Here is an 18,397-nt window from a genome sequence, read left to right on the forward strand (position 1 = left end):
TAATATGTCTCATCTGCAGAGAGCAACGGTGTCTGAAAGCGAGGAGAGGAAACCACAGCCCTGTGCACTTTTTGGGCCACGAGCTGGGGGTTCGTGCTGCTTATAAGGCTAACATCTTCTCCCCGAAATGAAGCCGCAGTTGCATTTGTACTCATTTTTAGACAGTTCTAATGGGAGGGGCTTTTTTCCGTATATTAAACCCTTTTATTAGCACCTCTGTTGTGGATGACTTGGTGTAAATCAGTCTTGGAATTTGTTGGATTATTTTTTAGTTGAAGCAAACTCATCTTTTCTACTCATCAGTTAAGAGCAGCAGTGAGTTAGGAAGTGTGTTTGCCTGTGTACTGGGTGCGCTGCTCACTCATCTATCCTGGTCTTTACCACAAGTTTCACCCCCTGCTACTGCAGAAGAAGAGGGGCTTTCTGAAGAGCACCTGGCTGCCTGTGGTCTTCATGTGCTCTTATGGCAAAAGCTCTCCACACGTGAAGGTCAAGAGGTCTGCATCACAGAATAATGTTCCATTGAGAACATGAGGGACTGTGACACGCACATTTTTTGGGGATCTTAAAGATGGTGAGTGGCCTTTTATTAATTATTATGGGTTTAAGGACAATTATTATGTGTTTAAGGACATGTGACAGTTCTTCACTTATTGCTGTATAAGAGCTTTAGGATTTTGTGTTAAACACCTGTTTTGGTACAGATGTGGAATATGCAAGATACAGTGGACTTAGAATTACACTTGATTTGATGTTCATTATGTTTATATATAAAAAAAAAAAATTCTCAAGTAAAAGGATAAAAAAGATAACGGTGGAGGGAGCGTTCTTTTGATTGCAAATAAAGTCATAATAAGAAAAATAGGGTAGCGGACTCCTTAACCCCAGTGGAGGAGTGGATTAAGCTGGTTAATAAATTATTGCAAAAGAGAAAATTATGTTTGCTATTAGGGTGCAAATGCTAAAGTTGGCAAAGCTGTGGTCAAAATGGTCTGTTTAGATTACATTAAGCCTATAAGGTCAGATTTAATTGAAACACCATTAGAATAAGTTCCTAAATAAATATTAGACACCCCCCACACACACGCACACTTAAAAAAAAAAATATATATAAAAAATATATATATTGTAATTTAAGGCTTTCTCCAAAATTATACTATTAAACGATTTTGTATTTAAAAGGTTTAAATCAGTGTAAATGTAAAATTAATTGTCTTATTCACTCTTGGCCATTCCCTCAATTATACTTGCTGATGTAGGAGGTAATTGGGGTGCAGTGCATACTCAGCATAGTAAGTGTTAGTTATATAATTGATGACTAATATTTGGTTTGATATTTGGTGTGCCAACATATAGCAGTTAAATCTGATCATCCACTGAGGAGATAAATCGGGTGTGTTTAGGCAGGGAAATCACCAAACTTAAAGAATTAAATTAGTTATTTATTTATTTGTGTGGCTGATTTGTGGCCACCGATTTTAGTAATAATTGCTAAATTACTTCTAACCAAGCACTGAATTGTGTTTTGTATGCATGTAAATTTTGGTCCTGATATTACAATAAAAGGTACCACTTTAAAATAAGGCTCCTTTATAAAGGATTTATAAATAGTCTATAAAGGAGTTTATAAATGTTGTTAATTTCTTTATGTTCTAATATATTGCTGAAATAGTTAGATGATACAATTAGAAATTAGATTATAAATTAAAAGATATTACATTTATTTACAACTATGTAGAATTTACGGTTATATCTTATGCACTGAAACAACATTGATCTGCAATGCCAGAATTGATTTATTTGTGTACGTCATTTTTTTGAACATTGATTCAACATTAATTTCATTAAGTACTGTGTACTATATTAAGTACTATGTACTGTGGTTTTGCAGTGTAGCAAGATACATTTAAATAGCAATAATAATTGTTATAATAATTATTATTATTACATGTGGGAAGCACCTTCCACCTAAATGCTTTGTGAGTGTAGATTCAAAGCCCCAGCCTTTCAAATGTCAGTTAAATAAAGGTTGTTTTAAGTAGTTATTTTAAGGGGTGCCATGATTAGTTGATATAATCGACAATGTTGATTTTTTTTTTTTATTTTGTCGACTACAAATTTCATTGTAGACTAATTTTACAATTTACAATTAGAATTTTAAATGTTGACCGCATTACACAAAGTGCTGGGGACAGAAGCACAATGGGAGATGGGTAAAAGTCTCTCCGAAAGTGCCGAAACAACAGATTACTATTTTTATTCACTAAATTTAGGTACTTTCCATGTTTAAACAAAATCGAGACATTTAAATGCCTTTTAAATATCATAGTTCAGCTGTTTTTCTGTTGTTTTTAGAGATGGAGGACGTGGCAGAAATTATTGTTGACTAACAGATTAATCGCAGTCCTAGTTTTAAAGTTGTTTTTCCATCATCAACTTTAAAAGATGAAATGCAACCAATAAATATTTAATGTTCTTTGCTATCAGACTTACGATGCACCTAAACTGGCTCAGAAGGGTTAAACCCCTTAAGCTCCAGTTGTTTTATTTTTATCAATAGAGTGTGATTACTGCAGAGTCTATTTATGTCATCAGTGTGGATCTAGTGTTATATTCTGTAGTGAGAAGTTAAGGTGCAATCTCACAAAAAGCCTTTAGGGTTTGAGGTGCTAAAACCAGATGCTATGGTGGTTTTATGATGATTTCATAAAGCGTCTGAGCATCTGTGTATTTCATCCGTCTCTGTGCCTTGAGGCAACTATCAGTTTTTTTTCCTTTTTCTTTTCTTATTGGTGGCTAATGTTTTCTTACTGCCTCTGTTATTATTGTTATTTAACATTATCTCTCTTTTAAAAATACATACAGGCTTGTTCTTCATGTAGTTTTATTACACAGTACGTATAAAGGTTAGTTAGAGGTTTCAGGTTATGTAAAAAGTGAGGGTTTGAAGTAGTTGGTGATGTAATGTTTGCCTTGAGGTGCTAAAAAAAGCCCCTACAAGCCCACTTAAATCTAACTAAAGGCTCTGAGGTTTTAGTGACACAATGAATGAGTATTCTTTCTTTGAAATAAAAAATATAAAAAAATAAATAAATTCAAATTCCCTAATTCAACTCCAGTTTATCTATTAACAGTCAAATTTTGTTATTTATGTATTTATTTCTTTTTCCAGAGCTGCCGATATTTCATGTAGTTGAGTAGTTAGTCTTCTATTTGATGATGGTTCTGTTGTATTGAAATGAGGACTGAAAGTAAAGTAAAGCAGGTGCAAACACTTAAATAAATGAATCTAAGTGTGTGAGGTGTTGTAGAACATTACTGCCGGACATGGTTCAAGATATTTAGTGACATTATTTACAAAAAAACGGACCACACATCACTGTCATTTCTTGATCTTCCGTGCAAAATCTTTTCACAATGACCAGCCATAACATTAAAACCACTGACAGGGGTGGTAAGAGACTGTGATGTACATGTTTGAGATATGGTGCTGGTTACTGAATGAGATTCACAGTATTTTTATGCAGAGTGGAGTGACTTCAAGGATTCAAGGAGATTTTTTTTTTCAAGGAGATTTGGGTTTATGAGACCTAATGATATAAGAGTTGGCATGGCTCTCTTAAATGTATATTTGATTGAAAAAAAATAAAGTATAACTGTTTTAAAAACTATGAGAGACCAGTGAGATGTTATGCTCATTTACTATACAATTTCTCTGATGTACTTCCTTTAATGATTTGCTCTGTCCAACTTAGCAATCTCAGACCAATTAAAACTATTGCTACATGACAAGTTGTTTTGTAGCAACAGTGCAAGATCTCTTATTGTGTTTGCTATGATGCTATAATCTTATCTGGCCTAGAGTTTAGAGCCTCTGACCAAGATTTCCCATCACCTTGCTCAAGCCCTCAAACTACGGCATAATAATCACAATATAGCAAAGTAACAAACCACACTGTGATTGTAAAAAAGTTGTGCAAGCAGTTATGTTAAAATCACGCAGCACCGGCCAGCACAGTGCACGCGCAAGCTCCTCCACTCGTCTGCATTACACTCAGGAGTTCCAGTCTTAGTAAACAATGGACTTTAATAATAAGACTATGCTTCATCCGTGTTGCACTGTTCATTAACATAATTCTGAACAGATTTCACTCATTCAGCACCTTGGTATTGTATTTTAAAGTTCAGTTTTAATGCTTTACTTATTAAACAAATGTTAAGCTTAAATTGGGTTTAGGCTAATAATGATCTAAATCTAACCCCATTTTACATGATGACTCATTTTAGCTGACTTCTCCGTATTCTAATTTTTTCTTAATTTCTAAATGTATGATTTCCGATTCACATCAACTTGCAAAAGGAAAATAACAGCATTACGAAAACAGCTTCTCCAAAACATTGTTTGTTAAAAAAAATTGTCATCATTTTTATTGTATTATTATTAGCATAATTCCTTTCTGTGAATAAAATATAAATGATACTAAAGAATTATATACTGAAGAAATTAAAATATATCACTGTATTTCGCACTATTGTGGGTGCACTATTTTCTGGCGGTGTCTAAAAATTCTGTACACTGTCAAACATGAGGTCCCCATAATGCATTGCATTGTTTGGTTTACAAATTCACACTCAGCTTCTTAAGAAATACTGATGTTCATATTAGCTGCATCTGAAACTGAAAAAGCACAGAAGCACTTTCATAGGACAGTTCTACAGAGCACCCGTCCTGTCTCTACTGCAGGCTTTGAAACGTAGCTTTAAATTCATGTTTTTATATTTTATAAAAGGTATATGAATTTAAGTAGTTTAAGTAATTTAATAATTAAAAACATAAAATAAACATTTCCATAAATTAGAACTAAACTTTCAGTTTAGAGTTTGAGTTTTGAGTTTTCACCACTGAATGACCTCAATAATGTGAACACAGCTCTTTGTCTTTGCCTGATTAAATAAACTCTTCTCAGCCTTTTGTTTGTCTCTTCTTCTTGATGTGTGGAATACAGTTTTGCAAGTGTTTTTTACACACCAATAAATACATCAAATTTTTGTAAACAGAATAAGTTAATCAGGTTTTGTGTTACTATTTTTAACGTAAGTGTTAAAAAAGGTTAAAAATCAAAAAAGTCAGCACATCCTTTTTAATGATTGGTAAAATTTGACCACACACTGCTCCATATCCTAGTTTAATCTGCCTTGCTTTTAAACCTTTTTGCGCAATAAAAATAAACTTAGGCACATACATAGTGTGATGTTATAAACATGTCCAGCAGAAACCGGCTGCACCCCGGTTCCTCATCTCCCTCAGCGTGAGAGTGCTGATGAAAGTAATGGGTCGCAGTTTTTTATGCTTCTTGCACAGAGATGAATTAGAATTGCTCTGAGCGGTTTCATTTTACACTAATATAAATTTGATTGGATGTCCTATAAAGAATTAAATAGCAATAAAAATATGCAAATCAGCCGCCTGGCCTGAGATCTGTAACAAGTATCTTCTTAAGCTGTGTCTGCACTATTCACTACGTACTGCCATATCATTAAAAACTCTGTACACTTTCAAAATACTCAAATACCATTGCACACTTTTGGTTTAAAAATTCATGCACAGCTTCTTTGAGGAAGATTAATTAATACTGTAATACTAATTTTCTACTACTAATAAAACAAATAATGTGTATAATTACATAAACATAATACATGTAAACTATATAAAATATCATTTTACAATAAGAATCACAGATAAGACTACTTAGAAAGGAAGGCAAGTAATGTGTTAACTAACTGGTGCCCTAAACACAGTGAGCTTTTTTTTTTAATGCAGGAAGCCTGTAACATTTTGAAAACGTGACATATTAATAGTATGCTTCACAACATTATTTGAATGTTTCCCAGATAACGTTGAGACAAATACTAACATTATGCAAAATATAAACATTTATTCAAGTGACATTGCAGCAACGTTACCAGAACGTTTAAAAGAACATCCATAAAACTGGACAGATTAAACGTTCTAAGAATGTTCTACTAACAAAAAATAATTAGCTGAGTAAGGATCAAGATATTTAAAATAATTGAGATATTTAAAATAATTACTCTTCATTCCATTAAAGTACTGAGTTTGTTATTGTTGATTTTTTTTTGTATGTGTACTTTACTAAAGTAAATCAAAGTCAAATATCTTACTTTTTTGACAAATCAAGCTCACCAATCAGGGTACAGTGCATGCCTTATTAATATTTTTTTACTTGGTTTGACCTGTTAGACATTCAGTAGTTACCCAGTGCAAACATATGGTTAAACATCAGTGTAACAGAGTGAAATATAAATAAAGAAATATGAATAAAGAAATATATATATATATATATATATATATATATATATATATATATATATATATATATATATATATTGTGGTAGGCCCCTGGGGTTAGGGGCGTGACCACTGTGACCCGGAAGGAGGAAGCTCACAGAGAACACAGACACGGGGAGTAAATGAAACTCAAAACGTACCTTTTATTTTAAATGCCCTCCACCACACCCAAAAACAAACTTAAATAACCATAACTCGGCCCAATGGGGCTCTAGAGTCCGTCAAATTACTTTAGTGGTTTTTAAAGGTCCGGGCGGCCTCAGCTCACTCCTCCCAAGTCCAAGTCTCTCTCTCCAGTGTGAGCTGAGGCAGAGTTTTTATGCCTGTCCCAGCTGGCGGCTTAATCAGTCCTGAATGCCCACCGGCTGGGACAGACATGGCTGTGAGTTCCGGCGTGGGGCGGACCCACGGTTCCCCCGCCTCCTCACGCCACAATATATATATACACAGTACATGGAATATACAGATAAAGTGGACCTGTGTTTAAAGCAAGTGTATATTTAAATTAAACTTGTAGCTAGTGTTAAAGTGAAGTAGTAAAGTAGAAAATAAATCTTAAATAGAGATTGTTGTGCTTTATGTTTATTATAATTTTAATAGACTCCAGTGTCAGACTTATCAATGACAAAAGGCTGATGAAAAGTGACAATAGAGTTTTTAAACCTTAAATGAGTTGATTAAGCAAGAGCCGCAGAACAAAAATAATAGTAGGATATTACTATTCAGTTTCAATACTTAAGTTCATTTGGGGGCAAATACTTTTGTATATTTGTTTTTGTAATATTTTACCGTATGTTTCTCTACTTTATCCCCCTCTATACTTTAGTAAAGCACAAAATAGCATTCTACACACAATACCACAGACTGTAGTATCATAGTATTATTACAAGTACATTTTAATGACAGTACACTGTGATGAACTCTAGCTGTATCTTCTTGTTTTGTTTCAGCTCTTCTGACTCTTATTCAGACATGTACATGGAACGCATGGAGCTGCTGTACTGATCTAATTAAGGAAATTGCAGTATGCCCGAGCCTGAAAACTTAACAACACAGCCCAGTGGCCAGTCCAGTGACGACGGCTCAAGTAAGTATACACCAGATTCCAGATAAACCTCCACAGGCCTCAAGCTCAGCCAGGCCATTTCTCTGTATGAATTATGAGGTTATGAACTGCGTGCTGTGAAGGTTTCTGACAGTGAATCAAAATGATTTCTGCTGCCTGTTCAAACAATGCAAATTAGACCTAGATTAGACTGAATGTTACTACTTTTTTATTACATTTTGCCTCCCTTATGATATATTTATAATGTTTACACTGTCCCACTTCTTGCATGCTCTCGCTCTCTAGTGCTCTGACTCTCACTTTCTCCCTTTGGGCAGGTATTATTTTATTTGCATGCAAACAAGCACACATTTCATTTAGTGGATAAGAAGACAAGCACAAAAATTGAAGCTCAAGAATAGCTTAGCAGGCCTAGAATCCAACAAAAGAAGTGCCATATTTCAGAACTTATTTAAAGCGTTATGTTCTGATATTCTGATATACAGCTCTGGAAAAAAAAGAGGCCAACTAAAAACGATTTTTTTTCAACAAATGAAAAACCTGGAATATACTCAAGAGGAAGATGGATGATCACAAGCCATCAAACCAAGCTGAACTGCTTGAACTTTTGCACCAGGAGTGGCATAAAGTTATCCAAAAGCAGTGTGTAAGACTGGTGGAGGAGAACATGCCAAGATGTATGAAAACTGTGATTAAAAACCAGGGTTAATCCACCCAATTTTGATTTCTGAACTTTACGATTATGAACTTGTTTTCTTTGCTTTATTTGAGGTCTGAAAGATCTGAATCTTTTTTGTTATTTCAGCCATTTCTCATTTTCTGCAAATAAATGCTCTAAATGACGATATTTGGGAGAAATGTTGTCTGTAATTTACAGAATAAAACATCAATGTTCATTTTACTCAAACATACAAAATCAAAGAAACTGATTTAAAAACTGAAGCCGTTTTCCAGAGATGTATAAGACCGCATATTTCCCTTGTCATATTCGTTGGCCAAAAAAAAATAGTTGCACCTAGAAGGAATCAAATAAAATTAAAGGGTAGCTGTACCATGAAGTCATGGAGTGACACAGAATGGCAGCAGGTCATTATCAGTTATGAGTCTTGCTTTTGTCTTTGTGGAGACATTTAGCTCATCTGTGTGTGTGTGGAAGCACCATGATTAGTGCCAAGACCAATGGTTTGTTTTTTTACACGTCCAGACAGCCAGGTTTGATGGTGTAACAGATCACCTTTGGTTTTTATTACTTACAGGCACTCTGACAGCCCAAATGTACGTTAATGAGGTCCACCAGCCAGTAGCCCTACCTTTTCTGAACGCACTCCTGTGCGCTACTACAACAGGACAATGCTCATCTACATATTGACACTATACCATGGCCAGCCATTTGGCAGATGTATCCCAGATTTAAAATGTGTAGGATGCTTTTGGATGTGCTATCATCACTCTATCCACCATGAAATACCTCAAAATTTGCAGGAATAATTAAACTGCATTAGATGGACTATTGCAGGATGCCATTATGAATGTCTACAACTCAATGTTGAGACATGTGGTATGTAGCATTCCACCTGTATGTGAAGCTTAGTAAATCTGAGTTGCCCATATCAAATTTAAAATCATTTATTGTTCCTGGTACCCTTAATCTTTCTTCCGAACAGCACTGCAATCTTCCACTTCCTTTTGGGTGCAACTATTTTTACATCTATTTCTTTGATGATGGGTGTAGGCTGATCTGTTAACAGTTCCGTTTTTTGTTGAAGCACCCACTCACCTGACCACTGTGTTTCAATGTGTGGCCTAGTTTGCTTTCCTGTTTTGTTGTTGTGGTGCATCCAACAGTCTACTGACTCTTGCATCATGTGTGTGTGTGTGTGTGTGTGTTTGTACATGTGTTACAGAACCTTCAACACTGGACACCATACACTACATTCTCATCAGTGTCTCGGCTTTCACCATCCTCTTCATCATCCTGTTTGGAATCCTATGGTTTAAAAAGTAAACCAACCTTCTTTCTTTAGATCAGACAATAATCTCACAGTAAAGTCAATGTAAATTTTCTGACGTAGGCAAAGTTTAATAACCAAAAATTCTACACTTCATAAAAATAAAGCTGCTAAAATGTGTTTTTTAAAGTGATGCTCTAATACTCTAGATCACACAGTAATGTCGATTTTTCCTTTCCAGAGTCCGATCCCTGAACAGGACCATTCATCAGCTCAGACAGAGCAGGTCCACTGTGGCTCCTCTTAGAGACCCTCGTCCTTTTTCTCCCATCACCCAACAACATGCTATGATGATGCCACAAGACATTTCTACAGAGAGGCAACTACAAAGACAGAAAAGCAGGCAAAGCACAAGATTACCATGGAAGCCATCTCAAGAGGTCTGAATCCATCAAAAATCATGTTCAATTATCTATTATGTGATAATCAGATACACCATGGGCAGTGTTGTGCGTGAACGAGTTCAAAAGAACGCGTTCATTGAACACGCTCATTTTTTCGTGAACGTTGATCTGAACGCAACACATTTTTTAATAAAGAACTTGAACGTGAATTAGTTCACATTATGTGTCATGAACGGCAGACATCCCTGTAAATGAACGTTGGCTAGAGAGCGCGAGGGCGAAAGAGAGAGAGAGAGAGAGAGAGAGAGACACCAACGACGAGAGCGCGGAGCGCAAGGGCGAGAGAGAGAGAGAGAGAGAGAGAGACCAATGACGGGAGTGAGAGAAAGCGCTGCAATTAAAAAAATGGCTAGTGGAATTGATGGCACGGACACAGACACCGATTCTCCTTATGAACATTTTCATTACCTGGCAAGAAACCCACAGTTGCAGTGTCATGAGCAAATATCTACAATGAGCAGTTTCAAAGAACGTATAGTGATTTCTAGCTTGTAGTGTGAAAAAAGTATTTATTTGAATATCTCACGAAAAAAGTAAAAGGAACTGAACTTTGAACTAATTCAGAATTAAAATTGTAAACTTTGAACGTAAACTGTTCACTTTGAGCATGTATGTACTGAACTTGAACTAGTTCAGAAAAGCTGTGAACTGGCACAACACTGACCATTAATTATAATGTAATATTCAGTAATATTAGTATACTGAAGTATTGTGATATTTTGTTGTGCAATACTGTTTTGATTTTTGGAAAATTGTATCATTTGTATACAGTACAAGTCAAATATTTGGAGGCACATTCTCATTCATGTTTTTTTACTTACTACATTGTAGATCAATACTACAGACATAAAAACTATGAAGGAACACATAGGCAATTAGGTAGTAGGCAAAAAAGTGTTTGGCCTTAATATGAGCTTTTATATGGCAAACCCAGGTGGTTTGGAATGAGTTGGAGCGCTGAGTGAGGGAAAAGCATTTAAAAAGAGCTCAGCACCTCTAAAATTCCAGTTGCAGAGTTGGAGAATTATTCCAGGTTCTACCTCATGAAGCCGACTAATAAAAGAATGCCAAGATTTAGCAAAGTTGGCATCAAAGCAAAAGGTGCTACTCTGAAGAATATAAAATATAAAATGGATTTGGGTTTGTTTTCTCTTTATTTCATAAATGCATATGCGTCTTTGCATGGTTTTGAGGTCTTCATTTTTTAATCTAGACTGAAAAAAAGAATTCAAATTTAAAAAAACATTACATGAAAAGGTGTGTTTAAATGTACATATGTACAAACGCACTGTACATATAAAGATTGGTGTCTGGCAGGGGTTCATTTAGTGTTGTTTTAAAGTGTTGTTCTTGTCTTTTGATGCCACTGATTAAATAAACAGTAAAGTTTTTTATCATTTGTATTATTTTATTTAATAAATATGATAGATTTTTATACTATAAGAGTTTTATTTTATTTACACAATTGCAGTATCATCTTATATAACAGTGGTTCTCAAACTGTGGTACAGGTACCACTGGTGGTACTCGAAGCATCCCAAGGTGGTACACTAGATGACCTCAGATAAACATCTGCTGAATCTATGAAGTTTCCAACTGTAATTTTCTATCATATGTGCTTTACCAGTTAGAACCTATATGTAAGTTTCACTTCAGTTCTTCACTCTTAGAACTACAGTTTTATAATTATGAACATCAGTTTTATTGATCCTACAGTAAAATCCTGTGGAACAACACAAGATATGAGAACCTACATCAATCAGCCATTCACCAACAGATCATTACATTTTCTGCACTACAGTAGTTCACTGATTGGCTCTCATGCAGTTTATTTTTCTCTGTCTAAATCCTCAGTAGGAATACTGTCTTAACCAAAACATTAACCAATCAAATAGCTTACCTAATCATACTAACTTGCAGACTACAAAAGTGAGCAAGCTACACACAACAGCTGAAGAACAACTGGCTAAAGATATGACATATGTGTGAATTACACGTTCTAGCTTACTGTGTATAAAAAAAACTATGTATGTGGTATCTACATATGTTTCTGTGAAATGGCTTGTAGGTGGTACTTGGCGGTTTTAGTTGGGTCATTGGTGGTACATGTCCTAAAATATTTGAGAACCACTGTTATATAATATACTATACTGAATTGTAATCCCTGTATAATGATACATATCGTATTGCCAAGTTGTTACCAATACACAACCCTACTTAACACATTAATAAACAGTAACATCCCAGTGATGCGTTTTCAGAACCACAGAGTGACGAAAGAGGACCTAAACCTCATTCAGCTGATCAAGGCCGGGAAAGAAGGGGCCTTCTACAAAGCCAGACTGAGGCGAGGCACAAGCAAAGGCCACTCGCTCGTCATTTGTAAAATTGCAAAAGACGGTGGGTAGAAGTTGCTGAGAAGATTCTCTTTTCTGTACTTTACTGAACTTTACTGTCTTTGTCAGCATTTAATTAACAGTAACTGATGCCAAGATTTTAATGGATTCTATCGAGCTCTGCTACAGATGAGCAAAGCTACTGGAAACCATCGTTGTCCAGCCATTAGTCTAATTATATGACTGTTTGGATGTCACAATCAGGTGTCCGCGCTAAGCAAATGGAAAAGGAAGTGTCTATCATGAGGAAGCTGGTGTATCATAAGAATGTGATGCAGCTGCTGGACTGGAACACTGCAGAGGGTAAGAGATCCAACCGATTTGGTGAACAAGACCAATCAAAAAAGCTTTTCTAATGTAAAATGTACAAAAAAAATCTTAAAATAAAATGCAGTCCTTTAATAAAAAATCTCAATTTTCATGGGCTCCGAGTGGTCCAGCAGGCTAAGCGCTGCCACTATGATCAGAAGATAGTCGGTTCGAATCCTGTTCATGTAGCTTGCCATCGGCTACCAGAGCCCTGAGAGAGCACAATTGGTCTTGCTCTCTCTGGGTGGGTAGATGGCGCTCTCTCCCCCACCACTCCAAAGGGTGATGTCCGCAGCACAAGGCGTCTGTGAGCTGATGTATCGGAACCGAGTCGCTACGTTTCCTCCGAGTGTGCCATGATGCTTCGGTGGTGGCTGATTTAACATGTATCGGAGGAGGCATGTGCTAGTAATTGGCCATGTAAATTGGGGAGAAAATACTAACAAATAAAACTAATTTCATCAATTCATTTTTATTATTTTTTTATCTGATTTTGCTTTATTCTGTAAGGACAAAAAAACTATAAGAAAGTGGATAAAAGCCTTAGAACATCTGTATTACAAATGCATGAATCTCCATTCAAAATGCAGTGTAGTCCAAGACTAGGCTTAATCCCTGTTTGGGAAACCCTGTTTATTCCTATAATCTGTTTAATTCAAATAAAGTAATTAAAATACTAATGAGCACTACATAAAGTTGTAGTGCCCCATTTTCTTTTTTTGTATCTCTGTTGGTAGAACCCTTCGTGCTGATCATGGAGTTTGTGAGTAACGGGACGCTGCGCAGCTTTGTGCAAAGGAATCATGAGAAGCTGATCACTGACCCTGAACTCCAGAGCCTTTTCACCATCGCCTCCTATCACATCGCCCTGGCCATGGAGCATCTACGCTCTAAAATGGTAAAGTATCACCTAATGTAAAACAGAGCTGCATATATTCATATGACCTGATAAAGCTGTACATATCAGCAGTAATGGTTGAGATTTACTGTACATTGTGACCTAGTGACTGATTTTTAGTTTAGTTTAATTGGATTTGCATTGCATTTAAAGTCATTCCACAAGTACCGCTATACATTTAAGTCCAGACTGGCCATTGGTCAGAGGCAGAATATATTTTTTTAACTCTATAGTTATATGCAGCACACAAACAATTATAGGCTAAATCTGATATACTTTCATCTTTTTGTCTATTTCTTATGGGAAAAAAATGAAAATGAAAATAATAAATTAATAATTAAATAAATAACATTTAAACAAGCCTGGTGGATTCATGATCAAAGGTACATTATGTCTGGAAAAAATATATACGTATAAACTCCTCTTCAGCTGTTAGGCACAATATTGGATCAATCATGCTTTTGGCTTGTGTCCCAAACTTTTGCATGCCACTGTATAAAGCCTATAACTGTACTATAATTGCAATATTCTACTCAAGGTTATGCTATACCCTGAGATACTTCCACCGGTGTGCTGCAGTCCTTGGCACAAGGCCGGATCTAATATTCAGTATATCTCACGGTATAGCACTCCCTCTAATGTATTTTTGCGTAAATGACAGGATCTGTATTATGACTGGGAATCTCCTGTGTGCTCTGCAGGTGGTACACTGTGACCTTGCCTTAAGAAATATTCTGGTGAGCCGCTTCCCATGGGAAATCAAGGTGGCGGAGTTTGGCCTGGCTAGAGATTTGACACGTATGAGAAGCAGACGCAGCACCAGGAAACAGCAAAATAAGGTTAGACACAATAAAACACACGAATTTGCAGGTACAACATTTCTCAATTGCTCCAAGCTCCAAACAGTCGTTTAAAACTGTAATAGTGTTCCCTTAGGAGCGATTGCCCTTGCGCTGGTACCCTCCTGAATATTTCCGGAACAGCTACTACAGCTTCAAGGGGGATGTGTGGGCTTTTGGCATTGTGTTATGGGAAATGCAGACTTTTGGTGAGCTCAGCACAATGTCTTATGAATATTTTACATATATTCAATAAAATCTCAGTTAGAAATTGAAACAGAAATTAAAACAACAAAAAACATCTGGGCTCCTTTCCTTTTGCAGGCAGTTTACCCTACCCCACTTTGGAGACATCAGAACAAGTCATGTATCATATTTATGCTGGATATAGGAACGTAGGACCCGACGGCTGCCGGCCTGAGATGTGAGCATTGGAACGCCTCTTGCGTTGTGTTACAGTGCAGTTCAATGTATTAAAACATCATATTTGGCACTATGAACTAGATTTACAAATTGAGATAAGATTATTTATCCTTTTTGCTACTCAGCTTTGCACTTTCTACAACATATCTGATTCAGCTCTTGAATGGATTATTATTCCTTCTGTTAAGTGAAGTTTTAGTCAAAACAGCCATAAAGTACAAGTATTTATTTTTTTTATTTTTTACAGGAAAATAATTGTAATCTTTTACTATTTAGTGAGTTCATCCTTCACTTTTATTACAGCTTCCATTTTATTTCAGGAAACTCACATTCAGTTTTAACAAAAATCTGCAGACACATTCAGCCATGCGGAGGTCTACATCCTGAGATGTTCAGTTTGATGTTCTGAGAACACCAGCAGATTCAGAATTTTTATTTGTAGATTTTCATATTTGTGTCCTTTTCTGTTTTTCTCAGTAAGAACTTCTTGATCATCTGTGAATCCTTAACGCCTTAATCCCACTTCTCAGGAAACTTGCGAGATTTTCATGCATATTGGCATTGGTTCCATGACACACGCAACATGTATACAATCTTGCAAAAATCAGCATGTTGCATCTCAGGCTGGCTTGTGCACTTTTTTTTTTGGTAGCAATCAAGCAATACAGTGGATGCGTGGCACAGTGCTAACTCACTAAAATGAGATATTGCAGGATAGGATGTCTGACAATTTTTCAAATCTACTGCAAGAGCGGGGCTTTATTTAATATGTTCTCTTAATAATGTTTATCTGATGCAGCACCATTTATTCATTTTTGAATCTGAGGTTATATTTTGCTTTGACTTTCCCCTGAAAGTCTGAAAAAAATAATATTGTACTAAATGGCTGTTTTGACTTGGACATGGCAAATTGTGTCTCTGGGCAGTATTAAATATACAACAGACTTCACTTGACTGCAGGCTAAGAACTTCCTGAGATTGTAATAAAACACCACCAGCAAAGTTACTGAAATTCTTGTGAATATATATATATATATGTCTCTACTAATTTTCTCATCCAGACTGCAGATCATGAATGACTGCTGGTTGGAGCCTTATACAGCCAGACCCTCTTTTTCAGAACTTGTCAGAATCTTGGAGAACATCATTGAGAACGACACAGTGGGTCTTCTTTTTCCCCTCTCACTCTCTTTTTGTTTTGGCACTAGCATATTATATTACCTTTGTAATATAAAAATATAAGGAGCTATTCTTTTATTTTGCAGGACTATGTGGATGTTGAAGGTGGATCAATGAACACAGCAGAAAACTGAGTAGTCAACATCATGGTCAAACCGAAGTCCAAACAATCTACAGGAATGAGTCTATACTTTCCTTCTGGCTGAAAAGACATGAGTGCACAAAGATATTTTTATCCATTGGAATGCTTACGTGATTCAACTTACACCTGCACTTACACACAGTGGAGCCTGATGTGATTACAGGTTGAATAAAAAAAACATGTTGGCTGAATGTTCGTGGATCAAGAAAAAGGTCAACAGCATCTCAAGCACCCTCCCAGCTAACCGAGAACATTATAAGAATGTTTAGCAACATTTTACAAAAGTTCCAGAAAGGTTAGCCTGTAACGTCACAGAAATAATGTTCCAGAAACTTTTTAAAACATGTGACATAATAATGGTTGCATTACAATGCATCACAAACATTTCATTGACACAAGTGACATTAAAGCAATGTTCCCAAAACTATAATTGTAACATTCAAATGTTCAACTAACTAAAAATTGTTAGCTGGGCTGCTTTGGGTGGAAAGCACGCTTATCTTAGGCCAATTTGACAGCTCTGATATCTGAAGATTTCTATTTTGTTCTTTTGTGCTTTTTAGTCATATTTAGTTCATCATATGCAGTTCAGTCTTATCAATGACTCCATGAATCAGGGGTTAACAGGTTACATTTTATCTCTACATTAGGGGTGAGATTTAACAAAAAAATACTTTTAAATCTAGGCTTTTAGATATCAAATGACACACAAACTTGAGATTCAGCTTTAGGTTTGCTCATTTCTGCACACACATGAAGTATGATTATTCACGTAAATCATATACAAAAAATTAAACATACAAAAAAGTGACCTACACTTATAAATTATTGTCAGCAGCACCAAGAGGGACCAGTCAGCTATGGTAATTTAGCTAGTGTGAGCTCCATATTGTTTGGCTCTGGTGAAATAAGTTATGAACTGTATCTAAACTAACATTTTACTTTGTCACTTTAATATGCTGCCAATATTTTTAAATCAATAAAAAATATATACTGCATATTTAAATAAAATACATGGCTAACAACTCACTCTTCATATAAAAGAAAACTGTATAAAATGTACAAAAGTCATTAAAATAAAGACTTACATTGCACTATATTTGGAATAATGTGTTTAATCAGAGTAAATCTTAAAATAAGTAGTGTTTGGGTGAAATTTTGACAACTTTAAAGGCCTTGGAGTGTTTCTGGGTGTAAGTGATATAAAACCCATTTGTTGCTGCAGTAAAATAAGTTATTTACATTCTGAAAACTTTGAGGGTTTTAGAGACTCCTGCAGGACACATGGAGAAAATGCCAGTTCACCCTCTATTTCACTTTATAGTTTCAGATCAGTAAGAGGAAGCAACTTCAGATTCTGCATGTTTAAAAACACGCAAAAACTACCGTAATGAAATGAAAGGTTTGGAGGACATAAAATGTTTGCTTTGTTTTCAGGAAGATTCCATTTTAAAATGAAATTTAGGAAAACACCAGTTTATTGATTTTTATTAGGGCTGCAACTAATTTTAAATAAATAAAGTTGATAATTTGATTAATTGATTATTAATCAGATAAAAAAATGTCCATTTATATATTTTTTGTTTAATATATATTTATTTAATATTTATTTGGCCAGATGTTGTTCAGATATTAAAAATTCTATAGAACTAATGTAATTCTATAAGGAACACACAACCTACCATACTTAAAAATATTAACATAAAAACATTAACCTGGTGTTTTTACATGAATAATTAACCCAAGATTTGCATTCATTTTTATTATTATGATTATTTAATACCACAACAGTAGTGTATGTGATGTAAATATACACTACACAGTCAGAAAAGACCTTTAAAAAGCTTTAAATTAATTATTTAAAAAAAGTTTTTTTTTCGCTCTGAATGTAGTCAAATGCTAACTGCCGCCACATTTAAGGTGGAACGGAAAATTAGCTAAACGCGCGTGAGATATAAATTTACTAAAAATGAGATGTCTTGTTTAAACTCTCTAGCAGGCTCTAGTAACACTAACTGCGAGAACAAAATCGTGGTAAACTGTCGTTAACATTAGCTTAACTAAATCTATGGCATGATTTGGAACTAACTTACTGGTCGAGCGGCAACATTTAAGGTGAAAGATAAAGTTCTGAAGCTAACTGTTCGCTAAAGTTTGTAAGATATAAATGTGAGTTACTAAGAACGAGACGTGTCTTGTTTAACTACTCTAGCAGTATCTAGGAACGCTGAGTGAGAAAAATAAATTAACTAAGACTAACTTACTACGAGCCTGTAGCGAACATGGTTCCAGCAGGCTTCCCCTTCAGGTGGCCCACTGCAGTGATTTTGTGCTGCCTGGCCCCGCGAGACCAGCTGTGTGG

At 35.5% G+C, this 18,397-nt stretch overlaps 1 protein-coding gene across 2 annotated transcripts; it reads left to right on the forward strand.

Annotated features, from left to right (window-relative positions):
- The first annotated feature begins 22 nt into the window (after nucleotides 1-22).
- On the forward strand, nucleotides 23-17,134 carry si:ch211-167j9.5 (tyrosine kinase receptor Cad96Ca). Of its 2 annotated transcripts, XM_007245950.4 has the most exons (12): nucleotides 23-574; nucleotides 7,321-7,457; nucleotides 9,341-9,437; nucleotides 9,627-9,825; nucleotides 12,111-12,249; nucleotides 12,450-12,548; nucleotides 13,292-13,452; nucleotides 14,154-14,291; nucleotides 14,389-14,500; nucleotides 14,616-14,715; nucleotides 15,776-15,875; nucleotides 15,980-17,134. In XM_007245950.4, exons 2-12 carry the CDS (start codon nucleotides 7,397-7,399, stop codon nucleotides 16,025-16,027), a joined length of 1,254 nt encoding a protein of 417 aa, XP_007246012.2. In that variant the 5' UTR covers nucleotides 23-574; nucleotides 7,321-7,396; the 3' UTR covers nucleotides 16,028-17,134. The 2 variants fall into 2 exon arrangements, with proteins under 2 accessions (XP_007246012.2, XP_022526749.1); XM_022671028.2 differs by lacking the exon at nucleotides 15,980-17,134 and having other exon boundaries at nucleotides 14,378-14,500; nucleotides 15,776-15,867.
- Nucleotides 17,135-18,397: the final 1,263 nt, after the last annotated feature.

Source organism: Astyanax mexicanus, chromosome 18 (genome assembly GCF_023375975.1).
Source record: "Astyanax mexicanus isolate ESR-SI-001 chromosome 18, AstMex3_surface, whole genome shotgun sequence".
Lineage (NCBI taxonomy): Eukaryota > Metazoa > Chordata > Actinopteri > Characiformes > Acestrorhamphidae > Astyanax > Astyanax mexicanus.

Excerpts from the sequence above, each read along its gene's own strand:
- si:ch211-167j9.5 (XM_007245950.4), top strand. The coding sequence starts at position 7,397 with ATGCCCGAGCCTGAAAACTTAACAACACAGCCCAGTGGCCAGTCCAGT. Across the intron at positions 12,549-13,291 it reads GGACTGGAACACTGCAGAGG|AACCCTTCGTGCTGATCATG; the intron begins GTAAGAGATCCA and ends CTCTGTTGGTAG. Across the intron at positions 13,453-14,153 it reads AGCATCTACGCTCTAAAATG|GTGGTACACTGTGACCTTGC; the intron begins GTAAAGTATCAC and ends TGTGCTCTGCAG.